Source organism: Gastrolobium bilobum, unplaced genomic scaffold, assembly GCF_033153095.1.
Source record: "Gastrolobium bilobum isolate Gb01-03AN ecotype WA unplaced genomic scaffold, APGP_CSIRO_Gbil_v1 utg8583, whole genome shotgun sequence".
NCBI lineage: Eukaryota > Viridiplantae > Streptophyta > Magnoliopsida > Fabales > Fabaceae > Gastrolobium > Gastrolobium bilobum.
Genome location: NW_026898347.1, coordinates 6,720 through 29,655, shown reverse-complemented (window position 1 = coordinate 29,655; position 22,936 = coordinate 6,720). Strand labels below are relative to the sequence as shown.

The following is a 22,936-nucleotide window of genomic DNA, read 5'->3' as shown; positions in this document are numbered from 1 at the left end:
GCTATTTTAATAAATTCAAGGGGGGGAAAAAGGGCACTTATTCTATAAATAAATAAAAAATGTCATTGTTGTTAATTAATACCAGAAAAAAATACTAGCACGATAATACTATTTACATTTTCTCCAATTATACACACACAAAAATTCACAATTTCAAATTATAAGTCTGCATAATTACCAATATTGAGTTTGAAAGAAGAAAAAAACAAAACAAAACAATTTATAAACGTACGAATAAATCTTTTTGAAAAATGCTACAAATCATTGTTAGTGTAATTAGAAAAGATATATTTTTTTTTTTTTATAAAAAAAAATCAGATAAAAAAAAGAGAAATTTTATACTTTTCTCTGTACCGTGGGAAAAATGTGTTATACTTTACAACATTTTCCCAGTTGAATATATAATTTCTGACCAACAAATTATGTTAGTAGTATGATTCATTGTATTGTGTGTATTTTAAGGGGTGTATTGATTGAGATTTTAATAAATTATTTTTCGATAAAAAATTTATTGATATTCAATTAAAATTTTAAAGGATTCTAAAAAAGTTACGCCGTAATGAGGAGATCAAGGACCACTATTTATCCTCATCCTCTTGTAGAAGTCATTAGACTACTAGAAGCTGATGCTGCTGGTGTAATTAGATTTCGCTTCTTAAACTCGCTGTAACTTGAGCTATGCCCTTCCTATATATTAAAAAAAAAAAAAATCACGCCGTATTCGATTAGAGTCCATCCAAATTCAGTGTATTCAATTAAGATTTTAAACAAAGAAAAAATAATCTTGTGATATTCAAAAATCTAACGATTTTAATAAAAAAATTATTAGTGTAAATTTTGTGTGACTTTACATGGAGAAGTATAAATAACATGTCTTTCTCATAATCTTACCCCTGAGATTACTTTAGATTTCTCAATCTACCCTAGCCTTTTCTCAAAATCAAGATATGTTCTTTTTTTATTCTCATATATTTTCTATGGTTTTGGCATTCCTCCTTATGTTATTCATTTTCATGATTAATTAATGATTTATGGTTGTGCTTGTCATCTCTAATGATGTGTTCCATTTTATTTATTTATTTTATTTTTTTAATGATTTTATTTTATTTTTGATTCAATCATAGTACTAGTAATACATTAACGATAAACATATTTAATAAAAAGTATATTGCCGATAAAAATTTCTCAAGACTTTTTATGCACCATATTAGGCACACAATGAGAGACAATATTTCAATATTCAATAACAAAGAAAAAAAATCAATGTTGTTTGCATAACTTTTTTTTGACACTATGTTAAAAGAATATCTATTCAACTAGGGATGGCAAAAATGTCGGGTTGGCTCGTAACCCGCACAAAACGAGCCGGGTTGGGTTGACAAAAATGAGCTGCCAGCTCGATTTAGCCCGACCCGAGCCAACCCGAGCTCAAACGAGCCAGCTCGTGGGTTACTCTTTTTTTTTTTTTTTTTTAATACAATGGACTTTACTGGTGGATTCTCCACTGATGGACTTCTTTTATTTTTTATTTTTTGGCTTTACATACGTTTTATGGTTATCGTGAGTTAGAGTAATTCAAAAAATCATGATAAATGACTCTTGTGATTCGTGGAGTGGTTTGTGTTTCATTTAATGTTTTTGGATTTTGTAAACTACTCTACTTGTAGTTGGACTGCAAAATACAATAATTTTATACAGGAAAACAAACCACAAAAATTAAATTTTTTGAGCCAACCCGCTAGCCAATATTTTGAGCTAACCAACCCGCGAGCCAACCCACTAGCATCATTTCGAGCTAACTCGCGAGCTTTTTTTGAGCCAACCCGTGAGCTTTTTTACGAGCCAATCCGCGAGCTGATTATCGAGCCAACCCGCGAGCCAACCCTAACCCGGCTCGGGTCGAGCCAGGTTGGATTTTCTGGCTCGTTTTTTTTTTTCGAGCCAACCCGACCCGACCCATTTTTTTCGGGCTAAATGCGGGTTGGGCCAGGTCGAGCCGGGTTGGCCCGTTTTGCCAACCCTATATTCAACAATGTTAAGCATTCTCATACCATAATGAATGTAAGTTATTATTTGACAAGATAATGAGTAGAAGAATAATGCTCCAATTGCACAGTGTGTGTATATATATCAGCTTTTATCTTTATGATCTATTACTTGGGATAAATAAATTTGCATTTACTATAAAAAATTTCATATAATATTTTAATAAACATTTTTAAAAAATATTTAAATATGAATAACATGCTCCATCACACTAAGAGCATGCAAAGGTATCACAAAGTTTTACTGAATTTTATGCATATAAATTTTTGATTTGAAGATCCTTCTTGAAAATCACCTTTGAATGTTTCTTAAAAATTCATATAGTTTTTTAAAATTTTATAAATTCATATTATCCTTTCAAATCTCATAAATTTTATTAAAATCCTTTAAAATCCAATATTATGAAATCTTTATTGTAAGAATGATTTTAAAAAAAAAGCCTCTAAAGCCACTATAATTCTATATAGTCTTTCAAAATTTATAAGAACTTTTATTTTAAAACAATCTTTTAAAATTCTATTTCAATACACCCCTTAAAAATATTTCAGTAGACTTTAGAGTTAATCGAAAAAAAATATTATTTTGAAATTTTCCTTTTTAGAAATATTCCATTAATTAGACATATAAAATAGGGTGTTGTTTTTCTCCCGTTGTTGGAGAAAACAACACCCTTCATGCACAAAGAAGTTTTAATCTTGTTTTTAATAATTATTTTTTATTCTTTTTGACTTATGGGACCCATAAAGTTATGTTTGTGCAGGAATGGAATTTTGTTTTACAGCAGAAGAAGAAACAAATATCCCTATAAAATATCATATTTATTATATTTTAATATCACTAAATCAATGTATCCTCAATTATTAATATAACCACAAGAGGAATGCAAAAAATAAAATAATAAAATATAATATTAATTTATGTTAATTATTACATTAAAATTATTATAAAGTAAGAATTTTATATTTCTCAATTTTGTTATACTATTCAAACAATTTATTTAACAATAAGCTACCAATCACCACCATTGTCACCGATTACGACCACCCCAACCACTAGGCACCAATCACTCACCACCATCACTAATCAGTCCCCACAACTGTTCTCATTTACCACTAGATATCACTACCGCCATCAATTCACCACATGTCACCATCATTTCCACCAACCACCCTCACATGCCACCATTGCATCAATATCTGCCACCATTGACGTTGTTGCAATTTACCACCAGCACCACCAACCACTACGCACCGATCACCAATCAATCACCACAGTTTCTATTAATTATTACTGGTTTTATCACCATTATCCATTGTCACCTGTCCTCACAACTAATACTGCCACCATTTCAATTGGTCACCCACTGCACCAGCTGCTGCTAGCCTCGGCCACTACCCACCATTGTTAGTGGCCAATATTAATAACCAATTTAAAACTTAATCTACGAGAATTTAATCAATGAGGATATAATTTTTAATATTTTAAATTTTTTCGAAAGTAATTTTTGAATTTTAATATATATTATTTAAAATTAAGACTTTTTAATTTTTTTAATAATATAAAATAAAAAATTATATATAAATAAGTAAAAAAAAGAAATAAAAATAATTTTGAAAAATTATATAAAATTCTATTAAAGAGATATTTTTATCTATTCATATACAATATATGGTTTGTTTCAAATCAAACTACTTATCTTATCCACATCAAACACAAGATAAGATATGAGGATATCGTATCCTATGATACTCTTGTCCAGCTCTCTTTATGTCTTTTTTTTTTAATTGTATCCACCAAACAAGTCATAAAATACACGAATAACTTCATTGCACTATTGCTTTCCACAAATGAGGACAACTGAATTTTATTTTTTTACGGATTTGTCTTTTATTTTATTTTTCTCCTTTTATAAAATTGGTTATTTTTTATTTTTTAAATAGTTAAAGACTATCAATAAAAAGGAGGGATATATAAGGGAAAAATAAAATCTATTTAAAATTAATTTATAAAATATTCAAATCTGTTGTGTGAAGAATCTGAAGATTACTACTAAAATTCTAGAATTTTCTACCACCATAATTCTCACTCTGCATTTATTTTCTTTGTAAAAGAAATTTATTTATTTTTTCCAATTTTGGTACAGCAGATTTTACCTAATCCCTCGGCCAATTAAAAAATAATTTCATTTAATGAAGGTTCCATATATGTCATGTCATAATATAGTAAAATAATTTATTAATTTTTTTCGCTCTTAGATTTTGGGGTTTACAAACACAGATTTTGAAAATTTGCAAGTGAGGGCAAAATTTTCAATCAGGTGCGGGAATGGAAAATTTGAAAATGAAAAAAACGGAAAGAATGATGGGATGCAATTCATTAATTATTTTTGAAATTTGAATTTGAAATTTGTATCTATGGCCAGAAGCAGAAAAAGGAAAGATCATCATTGATTGTCTTTGTGAGCGTTTCTGAGGAGATGTTATAGTATACCTTAATAGGATTAGGATTAGGTTAGGGTTTTATATTTATGTAGGGGAAATTCGAACCAAATAACAACGTAACCATTGCTGTTATTGAATCCATTCAGCTATTCAATTCAGAAGAGAAGAAAACCCCTAAACATGTCGTCTGGATCTGACATGGGCAACACAAACAGAGACCAATTCAGCGTTGGGATTCACCAATTCCAACAACAACCACCTCAGCCGCAGCAGCTTCAAAACATGCAACTCGAATTTGGTGCTGACGGCGCTGCTGTTTACAAGCCCGTCGCAACCGCCTCCCCAACCTACAACCCCTCCACCACCGTCGCCGCCGCCTCCGCCGTCGCTACTGTCAACATCAACGGTGGTGAACCCACTGCTGCGGCGGTGCCCGTGTCCGAGGGCCAAGGCCAATTGGGTAGCACTTCTGAACCCTTGAAAAGGAAGAGGGGGAGGCCCAGGAAATATGGACCTGATGGCTCCATTGGATTAGCCTTGACGCCAACTCTTACCTCTCCTCAACCTGCTGCTTCCGCCGCCGCCGCCTCCCCAGCCCCCGTCGACGGCGGAGCATTTTCTCCTGCTCCTCCTCCTCCAGCTTCTGCCACGCCTGGTTCCTCGAAGAAGGGAAGAGGCAGGCCTCGCGGATCTGGCAATAAGAATCGATTTAGGGCTTCTGGTAATTGTTATTTTCCTTTGTCTTCTTTACCTCTCCTTTGACTTTGATTAGATGGTATTGTTTTATAGAGTGAGCTTTAAAGTTTTGAAGTTATAGTTTTTATTTTTCGTTTTTAAATTGAGGAGTTCCGACCGCAGCTTATGAGTTATTTTGACTTGTTCTTGTGCTTGTTTTAGATTTTCATGTGATGTCGAAATTTTAACATTTTTGCCCCCATGTCCTACGGCGTGTGTCCCTGATAAGATTCACTCTCTCTCTCTCTCTCTCACACTATTTTCTCACAGGATGTGCAATGGTTTTTGCTCATTTTAATACAGAGCTTAAGCTCAACTTGGTCGCAGGTCACTGTAAATTTTAAATTGTAGAATACAGTAGGTATGGATGGGTGGATTTTATATTTGTCTATTTATATGTTAGATCTATAATTTGGGACCTATTCCGTCTGGCTATGGATTCCCTAATTTTCAAAATTACTTTTTTGCCCGTCTGTCATGTGCTGCTCCCATTTTGCGCTGAATATGCAATTTCTTATTTGCTTGCATTCAGTATTCCCTTGGATATCAGCAGACTTTACCTACTTTCTCTTTTGCATGTCATATTAATTTCAAATGTGCATGATTTTCTTTGTTTCGTTCCTGAAGTAAAAATAAAATATCATGTACGTCTTATGTTAAATCTCTGATGGAATCTTTCTGCAGGATCAGCAGGAGTTTCTTTCATACCTCACATCATAAATGTGAAGGCTGGAGAGGTATCTGCTGAATCTTACAGAATATTTGAGATGCTGTACCAAATTGTTTTCATTGAGAATGTCTGCTGTATTGTCTTCTATTTTATAGGCAATTATGTTTTCATTATTTATATTGCTTGTTCAATAACTTGTAATCCAAATATTCCCATTAGCACTTTCCATATTATTAATACACATACACTTTATTTTAAGCGTTAATTTTGTTTGCTTTGATGAATATTGTTGTTTCTGAAAAAGATATTGAGATTAATACATTTTTTTCACTTGCTTCTATTTGTCAACTTTACAAAATTTGATTGTTGATTAGATTTCCTTGGGGTGAATGTGAAAAAATATAAACTTTTGGTAAAATAGTTTTTTCCCTTGGCTTTATGATTTTATTATTTTTAATTTTGTTTGATTCCTTCATTCCTTCGGTTCCTCTATAGCCCCTGTATATTTGATTTGATAGGTATCATTCTCACTTCAATTTTTCACTGGTGTATATGCCAGTTGACAATGACCTAGACGAGTTTGTGTAACTGGGTTAATAAAGCGTATTTAATCTATGAGTTTGTAAGTTTTTCAGTAGTCTGTTGTTTCAAAACTATGGGGCCAAATTTCCTTATTTGAAACTTGACTGAACACTTATTAAACAATTATTGATTTTCAAAAATAATTTTGTAACCTTGGAAAGGCTACAGGAACTTAATTTGTGGAAGATATATTGAGACCAAATATTGACTTTTTTTATTATCTATTTTGATATTCAGGACTTGTCATCAAAAATCATGGCACTTTCCCTGAATGGGCCAAGAAATGTTTGCATCTTAACAGCAAATGGAGCCATATCTAATGTGACACTTCGTCAACCTGCCTCATCTGGTGGAACTGTGACTTATGAGGTTCATAAATATCCTAGTAACTTTTCATTTGCTTTCCATAACCTCATCAAGTCAAAATTGTGTATACCAGTCATTAGATCTATCAATTTTTTTCTTAGTGCAAATGTCTTTTGTCTATCTCTAGTAAATTACATGTGGGGAGCATATTTAACAATTTATTATTCATTGTTGTGTTGATTTATCAAGTTTTCTTTAAAACCTATTTACTCTTATTAATTATATTTGTTTTCTTACCCTAATCAAATAAACATTAGCAATGATATTTATTTCACTGCTTTGTGTGAGAAAGTTGATTTTAGAAGTTTGCCCAAACACAAGTGTTGTTTATCTGGGTATGGTATACTAGCATTAATCTATATTTACAAGCGAGACTTGTTAATGAGGCTATTGCCTGACCGTTATTTGGACATGTTGATGATCAGGTCGTGTTATAAACAAGTTGCATGCCTTAGTTGTGAGCAAGTGAACTTGACTTCATTTTGTGATATTTTGGTTTTTCAGGGGCGATTTGAGATCCTATCTCTTGGTGGTTCTTTGGTGCTTTCTGAAAATGATGGTCAGAACAGCAGATATGGTGGATTAAGTGTGTCTTTGTCAGGGCCAGATGGCCGTGTTTTGGGTGGCGGAGTTGCAGGTCTTTTGGTAGCTGCTACCCCTGTTCAGGTACATTTTATTTTCTGATTTATGTCCGTTTTATTCAGACGTTTAAAAGAAGAAGAAAGTGTCCACAATTCCACATGTTCATACTTTCTCGTACCTTTTTGTGCGTGTTAAAACCTACACTACAATAGGTAAGATATGTATCCTAGCTCGACCTTAGTATCTTCCTGAATCATTTATGTGAGGGAATTGGAATAATGGCACCTTAAAGGTAATTCTTGGAAAGACTCTGCAGATACTTCTCAGTTTGTTTTCTCTTGAAATAATGCATTTGTTTTGCAGGTTATTTTGGCTAGCTTCTTTTCAGAGGGTTGCAAGGAATCCAAGTCTGCAAAGCAGATGGCAAAGTTATCTGCCCCGCCAAAAGTTTCCGCAGCTGGCCAAAGCAGCTCTCCATCACGGGGTACTCGTAGTGAATCGTCGGGTGGACCTGGAAGCCCGCTTAACCAGAGTACAGGAGCCTGCAATAACAATAACCCACCACAAGGCATTTCAGGCATGCCCTGGAAGTAAAACTCTGCTCACTTGTTATGCTATTGCACGTGTGTCTTTTACCTTGCTTTAGGCATTAGAGAGACACACCTGTAACATTAGCTTTGTGCAATATTAGTTCAAGAAAAATATGTAAGGTATACATCATATGCTCTTAGGTTAATTTCGTTGGCTGTTGCCAAAGATTTGAACTTAGTCTTTCTGCACCTGGATGATTCAAAGAGGTTCAGCCAGGTTCGGGTGGTGATGAAGGACAACGTAGGACCATGACATGGTAGTGACATTATTATCCGTTAATTGTATTTTGTTGTTTGCTGCCTGCAGAAACCGTCTTTGTTACCCAGTTGTTTGATGGTAGTAATGATTCCATTAGACTTTTGCCCTTTCTTCACAATTTTATTATCATTAAAGTAAGGTGTTATTAAATGAAGATTAGTGTAGGTTTGCTGGCTAAAGACAAAGTGGCAGGAATCATTCGTTTCATTTCTTATTCTATTAAATTATTTATGATTGTCTAACACATTCCTGCTTGAAATTATTTTAAATTAGAGTCACGCTTTTGTTATGGTTTCTATTTATTTGATGGAAAGAATATTGTAACATTTATTCGTTAACCTGATATTGTATTTGGCTTGATATTATGTGGAGTATTCCCATATGATGTGTAATACGTTTTCTGTTTTACAATCTATTTAATAAAACCACTAGCAAAAGTAGAACCTGTTCGTGTAAGAAATAATAGGATATGGGGAAGGGAAAGTCGCTCATGAGAATAATGAAAAGAGTAAATCAAAGGAACTGCAATAGGCACACATTGGAGTATGCTGTTTAGGATCTCATGTTAGATGCTTTTTGCAGGAACGCAACCAACTAGTTTTTTAGCATAAAGTTTCGAGTGAGGAATGCTAAGCGCTATAGGGAAAGTGTAAACAATGCAAATTATAAGAACTGAGAAATTGATAGCTTGAGTTTTTTTGGAGGAGAGCTAGATCAAGGTAAATGTTGATGGCTCTAGCTCTTTGCGAGGCATAAGATATGGTTATGGAGGAGTCCTTCGTGATAGATAGTAGAGGGAGGTGGATTTCTGGAGTTTCCAAAAACTTAGGTGTTGGTAATTTTAGGGTGGCATAACTATGGGGTTCTTATCTGGTTTATTGTAAGCTTGGAATCTAGGCTATAGACAAATTTGGCAGGAAGAAGATTCCTTAGCATCTAAAAATTTCATCTTTAATGGCTGCCTTGGTAATCACCCTTTGTCCCCCTTGGTTAATAGTTTAAAGAAGTTGCTTACTCAGCCTTGGAGAGTTAAAGTCATCCATAATTTTAGGGAAAGTAAATAGTGTGGCAGATTGGTTAACCTCCGGGCTTATAAGCATAGCTGGGATGTAAAAATATCATAGATGTTTTCTACAAAAATAAAATAAAAAATATCATAGATGTTGATCACTCTCGCATGTGCTGTGGCTAGCACATTTTAGTTTTATGTTGGTTGTCTGTTATTTTAATTTCTTTCTGTTTCTTAAAAAAAAAATTGTTTAATATTTTTTTGTGGGGCGGTGGACAACAATTATTCAGTATTATTATATGGAAGACGTTACAATGCTGCAAAGGAAGTGATGGAAATAGCAGACACTACAGAAATAATAAAAGTAAAACAAGGAAAGAAATTCAGGCACAACAATGGTCAGCTATTCATTGAATCTTATTTCTTCTTAGTGGGATAAGAAGCCATCTTGTAGATTCCACAGATCCCCTCGGCCTTTCCGATGTTTCTCCTCATCCTTATATACCCTTTCTCTCCCCACTTCGATCCCCATGAATTTTTCACTATGACATAATCCAACCCTTTCGATGTAGTACCATATCCAACAGCTGCCACACCGTGATCTAGTTCACTTCCGCATTGTCCATCGAAAACACCCTACATATGGTAACCAATTTAACAATTTGTATTAATAATTAGTTTCTCATATAAGAACCATAATTGCCATAACAACTAGTTTATATAATTAAACATACTCCACTATAAAATTGGAAATCTCTGCCTGAAGCATCTATGGCCACACTGAGAGGTTGGTTTGCAAGTGCCTTCAATAGGCTCTGTTCATTGTTTTGTGGCACGTCATGATACCCGCTAATGGTGACAACTTCAGTTTCTTCCTGGTTTGGAATAACAAGTGAAAAAGTTTAGTTATTACGTTATTGGAACTATATATATATATATATACACGATGGCTCTGTTAGACTTAATTTCTTAGCTTACCTTTCTCATCTCGCAAGTACCTTCATCCATAATGTAAGGATAATCGTCCTCTTTATGGATTCCACCATTTTCTGCTATAAAGGAGAATGCATAGTCCATGAGACCCCCATTGCAACCATTGTTGTAAGTTCTGTCACAGTCAATTAACTCTTGCTCAGACAAAGATGTTAAATTTCCCGTCACAATCTGGTTTATTCCCTCAACAGCTGCAACAGTGGAAAATGCCCAGCAACTACCTGAAAATAATCATGCTCATATATAGTCACCGTGTCAATATGCTGTTTTCATCATTTAACACATACATAACTTCTCTTTACATTTGAACTTACCACATGAACCTTGGTTCTTAACTTGGGTTACAGCACCTTTCTTTCTCCAATCCACTGACTTTGGAAAATCAACATCTCTGTAAGTGAATTCCTCTGGTGACTCTCTCCTTCCAGACAAGTCAACCTTCAAACCCAGGTACTTGTTCTTGAACTCATGGTGGCTCAAATCCGCAAACTCGTTCAGCCCCAGCCAGTAGTTGCTGACAACCTTGTTTCTGTCATCTATGTGTTTAAGGTTATCCTTGAAAATCTCGAACCTAAGAAGCTTTTCCTCAATGGTATCATAAATCTTGCCATGTTTTGATATCCATGATTCAAAGAGTTCAATGAGCTTATCCATGGACTTCAAGTCCTCCGATGAATACCCCACAATGGAGAAATCGCGTCCAAAAGCCAAAGACACAAATAGAAAGAAGGAGCAGGCCAGGACAAGTGTTTTGGAGGAGAAGGAAAAAGCCATGGCAAATTGTTATTGAATTGTGAATAAAAGAGAAGAATACTGATGAGAAAGGATGAGGAAGAATGGGTACAAGGGGTACTATATATAGGTTATGTTTTAGATATTGCTTTCAAGTAAAGTTTTTTTGGGATTGTTATTTATACCACTCTATACTGAGTAGTCTTTAAGTATGTTCTTTCATGTGACTTTACATCAAAGCATAAAATCACATGCCTTAATTATGTGGTACAAGATAGTATATAATATATTTGCATTTCAGTGCAGTAAATGAACATTCATATCTTTTTCTTTTCTTTTTTCTTTTTTCTTTTCTTTTTTTAAAAAAAAAACGTATCAGAAGGATCGCATGGCGTTAATCTTAAAAATCTTGTAGCAGGATTGTGAGTAATGGATTGAGACTTTTCTTAATTCGGGCAAAAATAATATTGCCTGAACAATTACTACATTTAATGTTTACGTAATAAAATTGAACATTAATCATCCATGTTATACATATGAAAGTGTTACATTAATCTAAATGATTTTGTTTTCTATAAATTTACATATATTAAGAACTTATTAATTTTTTTCAAACAAACATAAAAATCATCCAACAGTTAATCACATGAGTTCTATTAAAATTCTATAAAATACATGCGATATAAATATGATTATTCACCGGATATATCCGTCGACATTGGTGTAAATTATAATGTTAAACATTTTTTTTTTACGGGATATACTTATGTAAAAAAATGTTTACCATCTTTACAACCAATCTAATTAGTATTGATTTTTGTCAATCTAACAGTTATAATTTATTTAGAATTAATAATTAATTAATAACTACAACCCAATAATTTTCAATAAAGTATAACCGTTAGATTGACGAAAATCAATGGTGATTAAGTTGATGTAAAGATGATAAACTTTTTTTGTGATAAGTATATCCTTTTTCTTTCTTTTTTTGTTGTATAATGAGTATTTCAGAAACGAAAAAAGTGTGTGTCATTTTAAAGATGTAAAATTGTGTTATTTTAATATAGAGAAATAGATAAATAAAAAAAGGAGAGAGAGTTAACAAAAATAAAAATAAAGGTGTGAGTCTTACGTTCACCTCTTTGTGAAAGTGAAATGACATAAATTGCGTCATTTAAAAGAATAAACATTTTTGTACAAAAAAAAATAGATAAACATTTTTTCCTTCGGAAATACTACTTACCGTTTAAATTAAAATTATACTTTAAAAGGATGTACCAAAAAAACAGAGACATACTTGCACTGAACAAGCAAATCTTTCGTATTAGAGGAGAATATAATCATTTATTAAAAATAAGAAAAAGTGGGATGTAGGTAATAATAATTATAAAAGTATGGGTAAAATCAAAAAAATTGATTATATTATTTTTCTTTCTAAATTTAGTAAAATATATACCGAAGATAATTTCACACTCAACGTATATGCATGTAGTTTATACACTGATTTGTCACGTGACCTAACGTTTAAATTTTTTTGTGTAGTCTCTAGCACAGAAGGGATTTTTTTCCTCTGTGCTCAGGTTTAAATATTTATTCAGATTATATCATTCTTTTGTAACCTATGAAAGCAAAAGTAATTTGTGATTGAGATAATATATATATATATATATATATATATATATATATATATATATAGGGTTTAACGTTTCTCAACCTGCTTGAGATAATTTTATCTCCGGCTACTAAACCATAACCGTACAAAGATGGATTAACGGTAATGAAGGAAGAAAAAGAAAAGGGGAATCATAATCATTCAAAGGTGAATCAATTAATATAAGAAAATAAATAAATAAAACGACGTAGTTTTGTAGTGGTTAGAGATAAACTTATCTCAAGTTGCCGGAGAAATATTTTTTTTCACATATATATATATATATAGAGAGAGAGGGTAGGATCTTTTGAAACAAATTCTAACCGTTAATTTTCATTAATTAACAGTTATAATTTATTGAGAATTACTAAAAAGTTTAGGATTTGGTTCCGAAACTGAATTCTTTCTTATTAAGGAATCTCTTTCTAGTTGCTCTCGAACAATTAGGAAATTCTCTAGAAGAAATACAGAGTTATGCTTGTCTTAGGTCTCTCCCAGTGTATTACAGTTTCAATTTTACTTGAAAAAATTATGTTAGTATTTCCAGTTAATTTAATGTTTATCATCATTAATAAACAGGTGCAGAGACATTGAAGCAAGCATGAAGTAAGCTGAGGAGAGAAGAGAGAAAGATTGAGTTTCAAGTCGGAAAAGGAACAATGACAACAACAAAGGGAGGTTTCCACGGGCACAAAACTCGGGAAACAACTTTACTAACAATGGAGGAAGGAAGAATGCAGGTAAGATGAATCTTCAGATTCAGATATGTCCAAAATGCAAGAATAATCATGCTGAATAATGCCTAGCGGAAAGAGGCGTATGCTTTAAGTATGGAAAGCCTGTACATATGTTGAGGTAGTGTCCTCGAAATCAAGGTCAGAATTCAGAAGTTGAAGAAGTTTGTCTTGTATTTGTCATAGATCTACATATGTTGTTTCATGGTAGTGACTAGTGAGTTGATCAGACACATTACTAAATAATCGAAAAATATGCATGCTCTATGACAAAATATCAAATAATTTAGGTTTTTATTTACCTGAACCTCTGCTCTGATACCATAAAATGTACCATCCTCTAAAGATCCCAATATAGAGAATATCAGATAGTTTTCAACCAAATATATTTAATAATAATAAAAAAAATATCTAAGAAAATAAATTTAGGAAGATTAATTGAAAATACTAACATCCGTCATTATTTATACATGGATGTAAGTTAGTACATATATTTTACATTAGTTCCACACATATATTACATTCCTAATTACATAGGTTACAACATTTATTCAATATATACTTCTCATTCTAGTCTAGCCTATACGTATAAGTTTCCACACTATCTGCATGGAATATGGCTACAGCTCCTTGGTTCCCAACTATTACGTAGTATTCCCAACAGTCGTCATAAAAATAAATATTCACACTCCATCCTTCTCCAGAAAAAGATAAGCTATCCATGATGGTTTTCTGTAAAGGTTAGCACAAAATAAACAAACGTGAAATAAATCTTAGTAATATTGTGATTTTTAAATATAACCATTTCTAGCCATAATAACGAAAAATATCAATCTCTCGAACATATTTCATAAAATGAAATAATATCATAAATTATGAAAATAAATTGTGTAATATTTAACTGAAGCTAATATAATTCCAATTTTGTGGATCTCCTACATGTAAAAAGTTATTATGGCGAAGCTCAAGCCATGATAAAGTGTCCCTTATCCCAAAATTGTCTGAACCCAAACTTTTATGAGTCAGTTCATAACAATATTATACAGTTAAAATTTATAAATTCTCTTAATATTTATTGGATATCAAATAATTCATCAATCAATAAGCAACTTTCTCTTATGGGTTAAGCGTAATTATTAATTATACGGTTACGTAAGACATATCTTGCTTTTATATTTTATGTTTTTCAAACTTTAGTACAGTGTTGTTTAAACAAAGTTGTCATATGAATATATGTTTAACAAACAAACAAAGAACTGTCATCTTTTGAATTGAGAAACGGATTGATGATAAATACTTAAACCAACTACTCAAGCTTCAGGTTAGAGATTTACAAACTTATGAAGTATGAATTAATTAGTTGATACCAACGCAGTATATGGCAGAGTAGAAAATACAACTAAAAATAAAATAAGATAAAGTTAAAGGTAGGAATAACATCAAATAAAAAGAATTTTAAGAAAAGAAATTGGCAGGGTAATAGTACCATTAATTTTTTTAAAAGAAATAACAAAAAAAAAGCTGAGAAATTTTTTAGTTTCAATATTGCCTTCATTTGCGAATTTTTCGATTTTCCTTCTCTCTCGCTTCTGTTGCCTCTCTCTTTTTTTCTTCTTCTCTGACTTTCTTTCTTATTCTCCACTTCTATTACCTTTCCTTCGTTCTTAAATTTTTCCGTCGAGCGAGCAGTGGCGGAGCCAGGGTGTAAATTTAGCCTGGGTCAAAAAAATTTACATATTAAATTATTAAAATGTTTATTGTAATTACATATATTTATTAAGAAAAAAATTTACTATAAATTTTAGCATACAGATCTAAATGATTTACTAAATAATCTCACATAACATTAAAAATTCAAATGAACAATTGTCATTGATTATATATCAAAGCAAACATAAAAGTACTGACCTTTTCGGTAAGAATTTCAAAGATAAGAATTGCATTTTTCTCCCGCATCATAATAAGTAATGAACCAAGCATTGCCCTAAGGAAATGAAAACACACAAATATAATAATTATAGGTATAATAACATTAATATATAATTTAAAATATAATAAAAAATTATATGTAATCCCTCCTAGAAATCCTCAAAGAGGTTGGGGGGTCTTCCCTGACCCTAGTGGAATACCGGTGTCTAACCCCATTTAAACTTTCATTTACAAAAAAAAAAATATATAATAAAAAATTGCATACCTAAAAATGTAAGCGGCGCTCTTTTAAATTAACGAAATCTTCAAGGATCGAATTTGTAGTAAAAGTTTCAGCAATATCTCTTTCAACATACACAACCAAATTTTATCTCTTTCAACAATTATAAGGTGCACCATTATGTAAAAAAGAATTTTGGCTATCCGAAATTTCTTCTTAGCATATTAAGTACGCTAAACACTTCAGTAACATCAATAAAATGATTCCTTTTCACATACCTGAATCATTAAAATTAAACAATAATTAACTCACTAGAAAACATAACAAGTTCATATTAAAAAGTACAAATAATTTCCTTTACAAAAAAAGAAGTACAAATAAGCTAAACCAAAGAGTTTATATAATTCCATCTCCATGTAACTTGGCTGATGAATTGCAAATAAAAATATCTGCCATGTGCCGATTGTCCACTAATAGAAGATTTAATTCTCCCAAAACAAAAACAAAAGAGAAAATTTTATCACATTTATATTCACAAAATATTCTATTCAAGTGTCTTGGTGGTAGATCTAACTTTAAATCTGAATAAAAAGAACTAAATAGTACTCTTTAAAAAACCCACACCTAAAAAAAAAAATAGTGTTAGCATCATCGAATCCATTACATATATTTTGTTACTGCTTAATAGGACCAATATGTTGTTCAAAATGTCCACGGGTCGCAGGCAAAAAGAACAAACACTAACGGAGCAAAGATGATAAAGATCGGTGCCATAAAATGATAAAATAATAAATGGTCAGTTAAGGTTTTTGCTCCCACTTTGAGGAAAGTGGCGCCTTTATCAGCGCTAAATTGGCAGAGAAAGAACAAAAATTGAAAGAGAGTCATCAGCGCTAATTTATCAGCGTTAAAGTGGTGCCTTTCCACTATGAACTTTTTGTTGGGGAAAAAATTGAAAGAACAAAAATTCCTAAAAACTAGTTGGGTTAAAGGTAGGAGCCTTAGCTTAGCTCCATTGGTAGAGAAAAAAAAGCTCAAAACGGGAAGAAAAAAAATAAAGCCAAATACCTGGTGAGAGAGAGAGCCTGACCTTAGAAGTTAGAACAGTAGCGGAAGATGAAACATAAATTAAGAGAGTCAAAGACTGATAACTTTATTAAATATTTTTTAATTTTATTAAATGCTTTTAATTTTTTTTTGGATACAAGTTGAAATGGAACACATAACTTGATACAACCTACTCAAATTCTTCATCAAATATATTTTAATTTTAGCCCGGGTCAAATTATAATTTTAATCCAAATCAAATTATTATTAATTATATAATTATATATAATAAATAAAATTTGTTAAAATTTAGTCCGAGCCCAGGCACCCCCCAACCAATACGTGGCTCCGCCACTGCAAGTGAGCAGGACTTGCGCGCGCATATATATATATATATATATATATATATATATATATATATATATATATATATATATAGATTTTTTATATAGATTTTTTAAAAAGTCTAAATCTGTTCTATTTAACTATTTGTAATAGGCCAAATCTGAACTAATATAGGCTAGGACGTAAATCCCTGTTGGTCGACCTAGCCCATTTACACCTTTATATCTAAGTATATATATACATACACTTATTTATTATTAAATAAGTATATTAAGATTAACATGATAAAGTGATGTTAGTATTTGCGGTTAATTTTCTAAAATTTATTTTCTTAGATATTTTTATTATTATTATTATTATTATTAAATATGTTTGGTTGAACACTATGTGATATTGAGATCTTTAAAGGATGTTACATATTATGCAATATTCCTGTACAAACAATAAAAAAGAAATAGAAAATGAGATGAGGAGGGAGAAATAAAAAATAACATGGATTCCCACTTGAAATTGTCTTTTCAGTCTTCCCGGTCACGTAACATGACAATCGACAATCCCTATAACTTATTATTGGATGCGATTGGAGTATTAAAAATAGGAGTGGATTCTCTTATGTGAAAAAGTGGTCATTTAGTTATGTTATTAATTTGATCATAATCACTAATTTAAAAATTATACATTTTTTTTCTCTTATCTTATCATCAATGAGTGGTTGTGATTAAGTAACATGATCACATAACCATTTTTTCACCTGAGAGAATCTACCTCCGTTAAAAATACTCTCCAAAATAACAATCAGGTAGTGTTTGGTTGAAGGTTTATTTTGGGATTGATGGAAAAGTGTAAGTGGATATTGGAAAATACCACGTTTGGTTCAGGTTTTTTCAAAAGATACCAGGCAAATAGGATAGATGGGAAAATGACTTTTGTGTTGATTTTTGAATGAAATTCACTGTTACAGAATACCACTTGAGATGTGGTATTCTGAGATAACTGGGGAAGTGAAAAAAACAGGTGCAAAGTTTCTCCCGAACATAGATTTTGCATATTTAAATAAATTTTCCTGGTAATATTTGGGTCAACCAAACAACTTTTTTTACATTTTTCTAACAAACTCACTTTCCAACTATTTCTCTATCAATTACATTTCTCTAATAAATTTTTTTTCTCCCGAACCAAACACTACCTCACTGAATTGGTTGATGGGATTTTTCTCCCCAGTAGCAACAACCGTCTTTTTGATTGGTTGCGCAGGTTTAAATATTTATTTAGATGATATAAATTTTGTTTTTAACTTAAAAGAAAGCATAAGTAAATTGTGATTTAGATTAGAAAATATTAGAAAAGGTAGAAGTATATAAGAAAGTTATATTTATAAATTTTTTGTTTATAAATTTTTATAAATTATATTATATTTGACCCTTATTAAAAGTGTATAATCAATTATACTTCGTATAATTTATAAAAAAAAAATATAAACGAATCATTCTTTTATTTTGATAGTGTTTTTATAATTATATTTGTATGAATACAAAAAAACAAATAAATATTAAGTATATATAAACGAGGGAATTTGAAAACCTACCAAATAAGCAGGCTATAAATATATGGAGATAAATGACAGGTGATCACGAGTCATCACTCCCTAAGTCACTATATAAGAAGGAATTCCATTGTGGAAAACGAGAAAATTTCTCTGCTTTAGCACAGGATAGGGATATGTGCAGATAAAATGAGAAAGACAAGCAAAACAAGGCGAGATATTATTAAAATTCAGAGCACAGTGGCTAAGGGCGTAGGCTTATGTAACCTAGGCTACATATATGGCGTATTGGATTCTTGTTCTGCTATTATCTTTTACTTGGGCAAGTCACTAAGATCTAAGGCACCTGCACCCTTCAGATTCATTCAAATCGCTGGTGAATCCTGTATGCTGATGCCCTTTTGGTTTATATAATATACATATACTATACTGATATACACGTGCACTGTCCCTTTTTAATTAATAACAATTTAGTACCAGCTACACCCGCGCTGCTCCATTCTACTTTTCTACAGTTAGCTTGCTACCTATATCATGCGAGGGCTCAGGGAGTACCTATTTCCTATTTGGTCCCAACCACAATCATTTACTATACTACTATGCATTTTGAACAGCTAGCCTGTGCAATTATTTGGGCTTCTGTCACATAAAGAAAAGTCCTCTTCCATTAATCTCTTGAATTAAATCCTTAATTCATTAATTTATTTGTCTGTTAACAGGACAAATAATCCTCTATTGTGTTTTCCGAATGTTTTTTCTAATTTTACTTTTCTAATTCACACAAAATCAAAAGCCAACTCCAGGCTATAGAAATGTGCACAAACTGAATAATGTAATTTGAAACTTACCAATTTAATAGTAAGAGGAGGAAAGATAATTAACCCACAAGAAAAGAATTGAGTGATGAGATAAGATGATCGCTGTTGAGACTCTATATATATATGGTTTCATCCCCCCTTTCTCTCTGAATTGAAAGCCTGACTCTGCAACCAACCTTGCATTTAATGCAATCCTTACGTCAACCCACAAAGAATTAACCTTCTGAACTGTGCATTCTCTTTTTTTTTTTCTTCGTCTAAGGCAAGACGCATATCAAAATTATTATGCTTAAACAATAACTAATAATTAATTTGACTATTATATAGAATAACTATGGGCTTTTAAGATAAATAATTTTTTGAATTCCTAAAAAGCATTTCTCTCCAATTTTAAAGTAGGTTACTCTTCATTCGAGAAATTGTAGCTGATGGGGTTGGTTCTGTAGTGTAGGCCCAGGTTCAGGTTAATACGTATACCTGTTCATCTGTTGTGTTCTCCTACTACTCTCCTCGTTTTCAGAACTCGCTGCACGCCCTCCACAACCTTATATATGCCCCTTTTCCACAATCCAATATTCAAGTTTAATATTTTGCTCTTCTTCTCGCATTTGTTTTGAGTCCTCCTGCAAAATAAAAAAAATTTAAGTGGGAGTGTGGAGGAAAAGGTCATGTTAGCAATGGAAGAGCTATTATGTGAACTTACTGATCATGAAAAGAGAAACAAGCAAGGTTTGCCACCAGGTTTTAGGTTTCACCCGACTGATGAAGAACTTGTAACCTTTTATTTGGCTTCAAAGGTGTTTAACGGCAGCTTCACTGATATCAAATTTGCTGAGGTTGATCTCAATAGATGTGAACCATGGGAACTTCCAGGTATCTTATACTTCATATATTTTTTCTAGCCCAGACCCTCTCACAAGAGGGGTGTGTGTGCATGTTGATTTCAGTCAACCAAAGAAAGAATGAGGGGGAAAAAAATATGGTGAATGGTAGAAAATTTTTGAAGTCTGTGAAAGATAAGTGTATGTCAGCTCTAATAGTATTTTAGTAAGGTATATATTTTTAATTCTCCCATAACCCTGCCGGCGTTGCAATTGGCCTTTTAATTATGTTCATAAACCTAACTACGACACAAATTATGGCCATCTACAAGCACACGTGGCTTCAAATTTAGAATGGTTTCGGTTTAATCGCTTTGAGTCTTCTTCTTAACTATGTTTCTCCTTTTATCGTGTTTTCCTTCTTTAATTTTCTGTTTGTGCCTGCTGAATAAGATCGTAGATTTGAGCTGCTATGGCCCCCTACCAGCTATATATTTACATATTTACCATCTCTAGTTAGATAACTTACGCCTTCCTAAATATATAATTGTCACCATGCATTCTAAATGCAAAAGGCAAGAAAACAATTTCACCCCCGTTTTTGTTGATAGAAATATAAAACTATCATGTACCTTAACTTTAAATCTTTTAGATAGAATTAATTGGTTTATAACATGTCTGTGGGGAAATTATATATAGCTTATCGATATTATAATTATATATGTACAAGTGTTCTATATCTATCCCCTGGAATCAGCAAGTGTTTTGTAAATTAAATGTTGTGTGGTGCAGATGTGGCAAAGATGGGGGAGAGAGAGTGGTATCTGTTCAGCTTGAGGGACAGAAAATACCCAACTGGACTAAGAACAAACAGAGCAACCGGAGCTGGATACTGGAAGGCCACTGGGAAGGACAGGGAAATTTACAGTGCGTCCAGTGGAGCCCTACTTGGCATGAAGAAGACCCTTGTTTTCTACAAAGGCAGGGCCCCTCGTGGTGAAAAGACCAAATGGGTCATGCATGAGTACCGTTTGGACGGTGACTTTTCCATTTCCCACCCTCACACTCACACTTGTAAGGTACTGTGCCCATAATTCTCAGCTCCTCACACTGCTCTTCTCATTCACTATTCAATTTGCTACAGAAGCCGTGTGAATCAAGTTATCTTCCCTCTGCTCCGAGTGAATTTTTGGTAAAATGAGAGTAGGTATTCTTTTATTAAAAATAAAAAAAAGAGAAATATGAAAGGAAATAAATATAAAAATAGTGTAAATGTGTGATTCCTTTATATTTGATGTATCGAAGATATTTTCCTCTACTCCCACCCCCATCCCATCATATCCCATTCCTACTCTTGTTACATTTTGTCTACTTCTGAGTTGACCTACGTATACCGAGGAACCAAGTCATTTCCTATTCATGATCTAAGACCCTTTTCACTCTCTTGATGTTTTATTAACCATTTGGGTAGGTTTTTTTTTTTATGTGATTTGATACATTTTTTTGCTACAAACATGTGAATGACAATTTTCCTGTCCTTTCTCTTTAATTCAATGCTTCTTTTTTTAAAATTAAAAAATAAATCAATGCTGCCACAATCACATAAAAAGTTACACATCCATGTATGCTTGTTGGGATTTCTAGTGCAAGACTATTATATAGAATAAGGTCTCTGACTTTAAGAAGTAAATGATTCTTTTCACAGGAGGAATGGGTGATATGCAGGATATTTCATAAATCTGGGGAGAAGAAAACTCCACTGCTTCAAGTTCAAGGACATTTGGTACCTTCTTTGTCCCCCACAAAAAGTTCTTTACCCCCATTACATGCAAGTCCAATGACTTCCTTTTCACTTGAACTAGAATGTCAATCCCAAGTTCTGATTCACCACCAAGAGCAAAATGACCTCTCCCATTCTCATATTTTCCCATTGCATGCATTCCAACCTTCTTTCCCAATAGCTGCTGCTAGTGCATCAGGAGAAATCACCAACACAAGAAACCATCCATCTTCGGAACTATTCTTGAAGTCCAAGCTTTCGCAACAATATTCCACCCTGAAGGTCAAGGAACAGAATATTCCGAAAACGGAGGCTACATTCTATCAATACCAATTACTAGATGACACTAATAACTTGCGCTGGATGGAAAAGTTGAATCCAAATCAAAGTAATTTCCAGAACTCCTTCCCTCTAGAGATGGATGCTGACCTGATGGTGTTCTCAGGAGCTGGAAATGGTGAATATAGGGACATGTACAATTCAATAGCCTTTAACAGAGTAGGGTTGCAACAGATGCCAGATACTCCTATCGGAACAGATTCTTGGCCGCTGGCCCAGAATGTTTAGAATATGTGTGTATATATATTTACTGTTCCATATACCGACCCGTAGTAACATGTGTGTTTTATAACATAAATAACTTGTATGCCTATGTCAAGCTAGTTATTAATTGTAGTACATTTGTGACATTCTGTGGCTACAAATTGAGATATGGATGGATCGGTACAAGATTATTGAACTTCTGATAGAGCTTTCATTGAAGTATCGTTATCATTATTTTTAATGTACATAAAGTACCAACATGCGGTCTTTTGTTTCTTTCTGTTTGGTTGAAGACACTACACCACGATGTTAATTTGAAAGCAACGCATATCCGTAATATCTATAGTTATAAGAGTAAAAATTGGAAGGGGATGAAAAACTTCTAAAAAGCACCAGTTACAGAATTTTTATAATGGGATTACTCAACCAACACATTTTTGTAACTTAAACAAGATCATTTAAACTCAATAGGTGAAAAGTGAAATTATGTTGTAAATATA

General features: G+C 32.5%; 3 protein-coding genes across 4 annotated transcripts; 2 read left to right on the top strand and 1 right to left on the bottom strand.

The window, feature by feature from the left end:
- Positions 1 to 4,314: 4,314 nt before the first annotated feature.
- LOC133315123 (AT-hook motif nuclear-localized protein 10) lies at positions 4,315 to 8,411 on the top strand. Of its 2 annotated transcripts, none has more exons than XM_061516695.1 (5): positions 4,315 to 5,208; positions 5,913 to 5,959; positions 6,712 to 6,843; positions 7,345 to 7,506; positions 7,786 to 8,411. In XM_061516695.1, the coding sequence occupies exons 1-5, from the start codon at positions 4,668 to 4,670 to the stop codon at positions 8,014 to 8,016; spliced, it is 1,113 nt and encodes a 370-aa protein (XP_061372679.1). In that variant the 5' UTR covers positions 4,315 to 4,667; the 3' UTR covers positions 8,017 to 8,411. The 2 variants fall into 2 exon arrangements, with proteins under 2 accessions (XP_061372679.1, XP_061372678.1); XM_061516694.1 differs by having other exon boundaries at positions 5,907 to 5,959; positions 7,786 to 8,408.
- Positions 8,412 to 9,687: 1,276 nt separating this feature from the next.
- LOC133315119 (cysteine protease XCP2-like) lies at positions 9,688 to 11,081 on the bottom strand. The gene is made up of 4 exons (XM_061516684.1): positions 10,588 to 11,081; positions 10,259 to 10,494; positions 10,015 to 10,155; positions 9,688 to 9,916 (listed from the first exon to the last, which is right to left on the bottom strand). The coding sequence occupies exons 1-4, from the start codon at positions 11,045 to 11,047 to the stop codon at positions 9,698 to 9,700; spliced, it is 1,056 nt and encodes a 351-aa protein (XP_061372668.1). The 5' UTR covers positions 11,048 to 11,081; the 3' UTR covers positions 9,688 to 9,697.
- Positions 11,082 to 19,951: 8,870 nt separating this feature from the next.
- On the top strand, positions 19,952 to 22,460 carry LOC133315127 (NAC domain-containing protein 92). The gene is made up of 3 exons (XM_061516700.1): positions 19,952 to 20,165; positions 20,906 to 21,192; positions 21,819 to 22,460. Exons 1-3 carry the CDS (start codon positions 19,961 to 19,963, stop codon positions 22,458 to 22,460), a joined length of 1,134 nt encoding a protein of 377 aa, XP_061372684.1. The 5' UTR covers positions 19,952 to 19,960.
- Positions 22,461 to 22,936: the final 476 nt, after the last annotated feature.